Source organism: Zonotrichia albicollis, chromosome 25 (assembly GCF_047830755.1).
Source record: "Zonotrichia albicollis isolate bZonAlb1 chromosome 25, bZonAlb1.hap1, whole genome shotgun sequence".
In the NCBI taxonomy this organism is placed as follows: Eukaryota; Metazoa; Chordata; class Aves; order Passeriformes; family Passerellidae; genus Zonotrichia; species Zonotrichia albicollis.
In genome coordinates, this window is record NC_133843.1 from 4,786,876 (window position 1) to 4,795,628 (window position 8,753).

At 47.2% G+C, this 8,753-nt stretch overlaps 1 protein-coding gene across 2 annotated transcripts; it reads right to left on the reverse strand.

The window, feature by feature from the left end:
* Window positions 1–7,999, reverse strand: MIIP (migration and invasion inhibitory protein). Of its 2 annotated transcripts, none has more exons than XM_074558543.1 (11): window positions 7,703–7,999; window positions 6,178–6,276; window positions 5,894–6,065; window positions 4,910–5,368; window positions 4,191–4,293; window positions 3,651–3,762; window positions 3,403–3,461; window positions 2,842–2,971; window positions 1,954–2,050; window positions 1,128–1,235; window positions 1–231 (listed from the first exon to the last, which is right to left on the reverse strand). In XM_074558543.1, exons 3-11 carry the CDS (start codon window positions 6,062–6,064, stop codon window positions 160–162), a joined length of 1,311 nt encoding a protein of 436 aa, XP_074414644.1. In that variant the 5' UTR covers window position 6,065; window positions 6,178–6,276; window positions 7,703–7,999; the 3' UTR covers window positions 1–159. The 2 variants fall into 2 exon arrangements, with proteins under 2 accessions (XP_074414644.1, XP_074414643.1); XM_074558542.1 differs by having other exon boundaries at window positions 6,178–6,327.
* Between the last annotated feature and the right edge of the window lie 754 nt (window positions 8,000–8,753).

An 8,753-nucleotide genomic window follows, 5' to 3' on the forward strand; every position in this document is an offset into this window, starting at 1 on the left:
AAAATCTGTCCAAAGCTTTATTTTTATCCAAACTGCTTTGTTTCTGAGTTGTTTCCACGTGCTGTGCTCATCCCTTCCCCAGGGCAGTCACGATCCAGAGTGTTGAGGGGGTCTGAGCTGAGGGCTGCTGCCTGCTGTCCTGGTTTGCTCTGCCAAACCTCAGGTGTGCCAAGTGAGGCAGTGCAGGAACTTGTCAGTTCTGCCTTCTCCTGACAATCTGGACACCGGGTCCTGAAATCCAAATAAAGAGGATATTAATCAAAGAATGCCAAAGGGACTTTTCCCATTTTGATGAAGACTGGTGAGCTGAACTCTTTTGCCAGGTACTCAGCTCCATTTGCTTTTTTGTCTCTGTGCACACCAGTCAGCAGAAGGAAAACATTTCCCAGTAGTGATAAGGAGATACTCCTCCAGGCATTTTTGTTTGCTCAGCCCTCAATAATCACACCCTTTAGAGATGGGGCTGCAATTTCCATTTGTGCAATTCCCAACTGTCACCATCATATTTTCTGAAAAATCCCTTTTTGTATAATTAAATAAATAAATCATTAAAAGAAAAAGAAACTGTGTTGAGCTATCTGGGAAAATTCAGGAGGTTCTTCTGTGTTCAGCCTTGGCTGTGAACTCTGCCCATCTTCAGGGTCTGCTCTTCAGCTCAGGCTACAGCCAATGCCTGGTGCCACCATTTGTGGTATTTTCAGGGTCCCCCATGGCAGGAAGAAAATGATGAATCTGACTCCATGTTCTTAGAAGGCTCATTTATTATTTTATGATATTAAAGAATGCTATACTTAACTATACTAAAGAATAGAGAAAGGATACTGAAGGCTAAACAAGATAATAATGAAAACTCATGACTTGCCAGAGTCCCCAACTCAGCTGGACTGTGATTGGTCATTAAGTAAAAACAATTCACATGAAAGCAATGAAACAATCACTTGTTGGATAAACCATCTCCAACCACATTGCAAAGCAGCAAAACACAGGAGAAGCAGATCAGATAATTATTGTTTTCATTTTTCTCTGAGGCTTCGCAGCTTCCCAGGAGAAGAATCCTGGCAAAGGATTTTTCGGAAAATATGATGGTGACCCCCAGCACCTCCTGGGACTCTGGAGGCTGTGCTTACCAGGTGAGGGTAGGGAGAAGGTTTCTCTTCCAGTGAGGCTCTCAGATCCAAACTGCTGAGCAGGGTGCTGCTGGAAGGAACCATCTTTTCCCAGCCAGCCAGGCAATGCTGTAAACAAAAATGGGAATGTTTTTCCCTTTTTTATCTATTGTGGCCTGTTATTATTTAGAAGTAACTTCTGCATAACTGAGTAATTAATCTATTGTTTTTTATATGACTAACAGGAAATAAATGAAATCTCAAACAAAAGAAAACTAAAGAGTTCTCTTCCACTTTTCTAAACTAATCTTTCACTCTGAGAACTCGAGCACCTGACCCCTCTGAACCTGTCTTAACTGACTCATCCAGCTCCCTAAACCACAAAACTGATCTTCCTCCCACCTCTTCCCTGGAAATCTCCAGGCCAGGGCTAGGTTAAATTAACACTGCCTGCAGCACTGACTGGAATGGAACACAGGACCAGCAACACAACAGCAGTTTTAAATCCACCCTTGCCACTACTGATTTTGTGAATGCTTTATGTAGACACTTGCCTTTCAGACTTATTAATGTCTGTGGAAACAAACACAGGCACTCTTAGCTATATTGAGAGGCCAATGCCTGAAACAAGTCAGCCAAATCTCCACGTGGCATTTCCTTTTGTGCAGTATAAAGCACTGGAAATGTCACACACCAAGGGATGAACTCAGAACACACCAAAGGATGTTCTGGCTATCACACTGATGCTTATCAAAAATTTTAGTGGAAACTCTGCCAAGGGAATGAGTCCCAGATTCTCTTCACGGAGAGCTGGGGTTGTGCCTTCAGCAGGAAGGCAGTGACTCACCGAGGACAGGGCAAGGTCATCTGCTGGCTGGAAGCTGCTCCTGCGATGGGCTCGGTACTTGTGGGCTGGCAAAAGGGCCCCCCTGGGAATGCTGACCCTGGAACCACACAAGGGAATCACAGAATCACAGAATAATGAGGTTGGAAGAGACCTCCAAGATCACCAAGTCCAACCCATGCCCTCACACCTCAACCAGACTACAGCACCAAGTGCCATGTCCAGGCTTTTTAAGCACATCCAGAGATGGTGATTCTACCACCTCCCTGGGAACAGCATTCCAGTACTTTATTATTCTTTTAGCAAAATATTTTTTCCTAATATCCAACCTGTACCTTCCCTGACATAGCTTGAGACTGTGCCCTCTGGTTCTGTCAGAGACCAACCCCACCTGTCCCCAACCTCCCTTCAGGAATTGCAGAGAGCAATAAGGGCACCTCTGAGCCTCCTCTTCTCCAGGCTGAGCACCCCCAGCTCCCTCCAACATTCCTCACAGGGTTTGTGTTCCAAGGAAGTAGGAAGTTGTAGGAAGTAACTGCCCACACCTCCGCCAAGGCACAGGGAATCTGCATGCCTTCCCACTCAGGATCCAAGGTCTAACCCCAGAGTGAACCAAGTGAACCATTCTGGATTAGGGCAGTAGACACTTTACATGTACATTCAGATTCTGGATCAAATTCAGACAAAACATGCGTTTCTCATTGATTTCAAGACTGTTCATGCTTATAGAAAAAATCAGTAAAGAGGTTTTTAAGCAAGAGATCTCTGCTTTGAAAACAGCAACCTTCTACAGAACTGTTGGGATGCTCTTTTCTCCTTCACCTGATCCGATTTTCTTCTCTATTTTTTTCCTTGATTTGTGCACATTACAAAGCAGGAATTCTTATTTACCTGACATGGGTTGGCTCCTTCAGAGTCCCTGGGGGCTGGTGGCTACGTGGGATCTTACACACAGGGCAGGCAGCTTCTGAATCCACAGGGATGGTGAAGAGACGCTCGTTCAATCCATAGCAGTAAACACCTGCACAGAGCAACAAACTTTCATCAGGGTTCTTGTTTGTCACAAGGTCCCTGAACCCAGCCACAAAAGCTGTGTTCTATCACAGCACCACATCTGCATTCTATAAAAAGAGCTGCTTTTCCTGAAATATCTTATACATTTCCTGTCCCCAAGTAAGTTCCTAAAAAGCAAAACCAAAACTTCAACCTCTTCAATTTAGAAACAGAACATCAGCCAATTACAAGAAACTCTAACACATTAAAATGACACTGAGAGTGGATCCCTAGAAGACTCAAGTATCTTTGGTATCTTTGAATCTGGTTGAAAAGCTGCAGCTGAAAATAACACATTCTTGCTGGTCTTGCATGACGTGGTGCTCTCTCAGGTTAAGAGGTAAAGACTGCTTAGTTCTTTATTCACAGAAATTGAATTAGGAAGAAATATGATCTTACACTTATGAGAACCAATTATCAAATCCAGTTCTTGTTCAGGACCTGTGTAATCCTCAGGCCTACAGAAACACACAAGAAAATCAGTTAGTGACAGAGGGCTGGCCCTCTGAACAGCACTGCAAACGTGACTGAGAGGTAAATAAAGACCCTCACAATGTCCTGCTCCAATCAGATTATGCTTATCATTACTACAGGGATTACTAAGGGATTGAACTTTGCTGCTTCAGCCCTTCCCCATCCCCACTTACTCCAGGTGCTGCTGGTGAATGCAGGTTTCTCTGTTGGACTGTCGGAACTCCTGCAGCTCAGCAAAGTATTGCTCAGATTTTTCTGTTACTGGAGACTTTGTATCAAGAAGCCCTGAGAATACCAAGGAAAGAGAATGATTTAATGATTTTCAATGATTTACAAAATTTGGGAAAGTACCAAAGCAAGCCTCACAAGATACAGTCCAAACAAAATAATGACAATGAGAAGGGCAGAACATCAGGTCAAGCCAGAGATTTCTGTGTGGTTTGGGTCCCTTATTGCATTAATTCATTCCAGGTATTTGCTATCCCTTCTGACCTCACCAGGCTTTGCCATTTGCTGCCTGAATTCCCATAATACTGCCCCTCACCTCTAGTCTGGAGAGGGGCCTCAGACAAAGCTGCAGCCCCTCTGCTGGGACCTGCTCCCTCGGCCCTAGGACAGCAGCTCCATCACACCCCAAAAGGATCATAAACTGTGTTTTAACTCTAAATATCACCACATCACACTGAGAGCTTTGCTTCAGAGTTAGGATTCACCTGCAATCCAGTCATAACCCAGCAAAGGATGGGCAGACCAGCTGCTGACAGGTATGGCATCTTCTTCATGGTCAGGCTGGAAAGTCACACGGCGAGTTTCCTTCTGAAAGAAAACAATTCATAACAACTTCTAATCACCTGCCAGGACGTTCAGAGGCACAGCTGAGGAAACAACCAGAAGCTGTTCAGATGGGACAGCTGAGGCTGAGTTTGAGACTGGATTCCATCTATGCCCTTCCCAGTAATTTGCTCACCAGCTCTTTGCCTTGTCAATAAATAAAACAGAAAGAGGAGACAGGGACTTGCCCAAATAAAGCAGGATTTTTCAGAGCTTTAAACAAAATGCTGAGCTGCATCACACATCACCAAAGAGAGGGCACCTGTGCTGCCATGGAGGATGATCAAGGCCAGGGCCTGCCCTTCATGCCCAAGGAGACAAACTGTGGAACAGCAGCACTGCAGCTGCCTGCTCTCCCTCAGCATGGGGATGGCATGTGCAAAAGTGAGACAACACTTCCCAGTGAAGTGTTACAGATTTCTGATCTTTCAGATCACTGAACAAACTGCCAACAGCCCCTGGCTGCTACAGCTGGGAACAGCTCTGACCCCAAATTTCCAATTCATACAGTGGGAACAGGGGAAGTAACATTCACCCAGCCCTTCCTCCTTATCATTCTGCTGACTCAGGAAAATAAGAAAAGCATTGGTTTAACATTTACCTTCAAGTCTTTGGACTGAGGCACCAGCAAGACTGATTTAGGGCCGTGGGGCTCTCTGATGACCACATGATGCTCACCAGTCTCTTTATTTTGCACTCTGCTCAGTGATGGCCCTGGATGACATTTCTCATGGAAACCATGCAGCAGAGCAGACTGTTTTCTGTTCTCTCCATGCCCCAGGAAGGAGGATTCTTTCTCTGGACTTCCTTCAGCACCACCATCCCCATCCACTCTGGAGTTTTCTCTGCCACACATGACTGCAGACACTGGCACAACATTCTTCTCTTTCCCAGGGAAGTTGGAATCAAGACCTGCTCCTTCCTGTGTCTTTGCTTGTTGCTGCACCCCTCTGGCACTGCTGCTGTGTTCTGGAGATGAACTGAGGGCTGGGCCAGCTCTGGGCTCCACAGACACCTTTATTCCAGGCTCAGATTTTACTGCATCAGCCCGATTTTCCTCCTGTAAGGACAGACTCTCTTAGCACACTATCACCAGTCAGACTACAAACACCTTTTGTAAGAATATTTCACTCACTAAATCAACCTCTCAGTCTAGTCTGTTCACTCCTTTAAATTCCTGCAGGGGCAAAAGAAAAATCCTTATGTTCTGGAGAGTGTAAGAAAGAGATCCAGTGGAAGAGATCCACCTCCAGTGGAAGCTTTTCTCTAAATGCAGCTTTTCCCAATTCCAGGAACCATTGAACTTTCAGCCCTTGTGCTTAGAAGAAACAAAAGGATTTTGTTCCACAATGCTCATTCCTATTTTAGAAGAAGAAACTTGCCTTTCTTAGGCAGGAACTGATCTCCAAACCCTTTGCCAGGAGAACAGATTGAGACCACAGAGTAAGCAATAACCAAGGGGCTTTTCTAACAGACTCCATATTCCACATACCCCTTTCTAAGAGCTTTCTAAGTGTCTCCTTGACCACACCAAACCACAGACAGAGCTGCTGTTTGTCATGCAGGCCCATTTGCTCCCACATACCACTCTCCTGGACAAGAGGCTCAATCTCTCAGCAGATGCAGTGCCATGATGGGATGCTGGAAGGAGCTGCTTTCTGGGGAGTTCTTTTCTCATCTTCTCCTGCTTCATTCTCAGCCTCTGCAGAAGGTCCTGGCTGGCCTGGCGCAGCCTCATCATGAGCTCCAAGTCCATCCTACAAAAATATTTTAATGTAAAGTCAGAATGAGAGTGAACTACATAAATTCAACTATATTAAGTGAAGCAGCAGACACACTTTCAGGGGATTTTTCCTAAAAAATACTTACAGCTGTTGAAATGTTGATTCTTGCTCCTGAGAAATCAGCCAGTCTCAAAACTCTGGATGCTCAGAACCAGCACAAGATGCTTCTCTCTCCTTGGATAAACTGCCAAATATTTTGCAGTCAGAAACTGGGAGCTGACCAAACGAAGAAACTCTGACAGAGGAAACAGTAAACATGAAAAATTCACATAAAAAACCTAAATAAGAGACATTTGGCTTAGAGGCTGTTATTTAGGACATACTTATGCAATTCTACTGTAATGTTCTTTTGAAGCATTGAAATTTATATTGTGATAACACCAGGATGCTTGTAAGTTCAAAGTATAACTAATTAATGTGAATATATCTGCTACATCCAAAAGAAATACAGAGTCAAAGCTGTTTCCATGTTCCCTGGGCAGGAAGGCTCCAAAAGGCTCAACTGTGACACAGGACTACAGTTCAGGCAATTCCAATCCCACAAATTAATTAAATTAAATCCCACAAATGGATGCCCTTTTATTAGAAGAGGGAGTTAATATTCAGATAAATAAATAAAGCCGAGTTTGACTGAAAGGCTGTCACACTGTTCAACATCTTTACAATATCACAAGTGCCTCTAAATTCGCAGAAAGTGGATTTTTAAATAAAACAGCTGCAAACCCTAAACCCAAACTCCCACATTGCTTTTGGCTAGACTGATAAATTATGTTCTCAAGAAGACTTTGTGTTTCTCTGTGACCTTTTGTTCTAAAGGATCCCCAAAACCTTCCGCAAAGCTCATCTAATTTGTGTTTGCATCTGCTACCTTGGCAACTGGACATGAGGAATCAAATGCACATGTGATACAACAGCAGTGAGAGGAATCAAGAGCACTGCTAACTATCAACAAACGACAACATATCTTTGGTACAAAAAATAAGGGAGAGGTGCATTACAAAACATAAAATAGAAATATCAGTGTTGAAGCATTAAATTTGAGACAATTTGAAAAACCAGTCGTTCTCACAGCCTTCACAGGACACAGCTAATAGATTTGATGAGCAACTCATCATTGCTTATCAGAAAGCAAATACTCGGAAAATAACATCAGTCAAGGGACTTTCTGGAAGGGTTTTACCAGATGAGGTCCACTCTTGGCATAATCTACAAATCCTTCATGTCCGGCCCCGGGGGCTCAGGTTTATAACCTGCTGCAATTTGAAATCTTTCTGAAAAGGAGTTTCACCTCCCTCAGTTAATAAACAACGGTTGTGCAGGGAGCTGAGAACCCTGCGAGGGGGGTGTTTAAACTGCGCGCTGTTTCTGCACAGATGCGCTGGTTCGGACCGCCAATGCTCACAAGCGAGAGCCCGAGTACTGTGAAATCGTAAAATTGTGAAATTCCCCTTTCCAATCCGAGAGGCCTGTCCGGCAGCGGCAGAGATCGGTGAACTCTTCCTTCCCTCCCTCCCCGGCAGTGCGGGGAGCCCGCGGGTCCCGCCCGGCCCTGCGGCCCCGGGGCTGAGGCGTTCAAAGTCCCCGCGCCGGCCCCGCGTTCCCCGGCCCACCTGCGCCGCCCCCGCCGCTCCGGGAGCCGGGGGATGCCCGCCCAGCTCCAGCCGCCGCCGGGATTCCCCCGGGCGGCCCCGGCGCGGCCGTTCGAGCAGGCCGGCCCGCCCCACGGCTCCCGGCATGCGCGGGGCCTGCCCGGCTCGGCCGCGGGCCGCAGGAGGCGGTGTAGGGCTCCGGCAGAGCCTCGGCCCGGCCGCGGAGTAGAGCTCGGGGCAGAGCCTTGATGTGACCCTGAGGGGCCTGTCCGGCTCGGGATAGAGCCCCGGCCCAGCCCGGCTGCGGGACGCGAGGTAGAGCTCAGGACAGAGCCCTGGTACGACCCTGAGGGGCCTGCCCGGCTCGGGACAGAGCCATAGCACGATCCTGCGGGGCCTGCCCGGCCCGGGCGCGGGCCGCAGGAGGCGGGGTAGGGCTCGGGCAGAGCCCTGGTGCGACCGTGAGAGGCCTGCCCGGCTCGGGACTGCGCCCTGGGCCGGCCCAGCCACGGGCAGAGCTCGGGACAGAGCCCTGGTGTGGCCCTGAGGGGCCTGGCCCGGCTCGGGACAGAGCCCTGGTGTGACCCTGTAGGACCTGGCCCGGCTCGGGACAGAGCCCTGGTGTGACCCTGTAGGACCTGGCCCGGCCCGGGACAGAGCCCTAGTGTGGCCCTGAGGGGCCTGGCCCGACCCGGGACAGAGCCCCAGCACGATCCTGCTCCCAACGCTGTGTCGGAAGGGTTGCATACCCCCAGCATCCCCATAGGCCAAAGGACTTGTTTTTGAGAGGAACAGTGGATTTGTCTTTACAAACAAGCTGTGGGTTTGCTGGTAGATAAAACCAGCACTGGGAGAGAAATAATGGGAAAGATTTCACTGATGGATGAGTGGGAAAAATATTTGCCTTTACAAATAAACTTTACAAATAAATGAAAATAGACATTGAGAGATGAAAGAAACAATGGGGAAGAAAAACCCCTAAATTCTGGAAGAATTAAAAGGGAGGGTTATACATTAGAGGGAAATCTTTGGGATCAGGTATTCTGGGAAGTCTGAACCTCTCAAGTGCCTC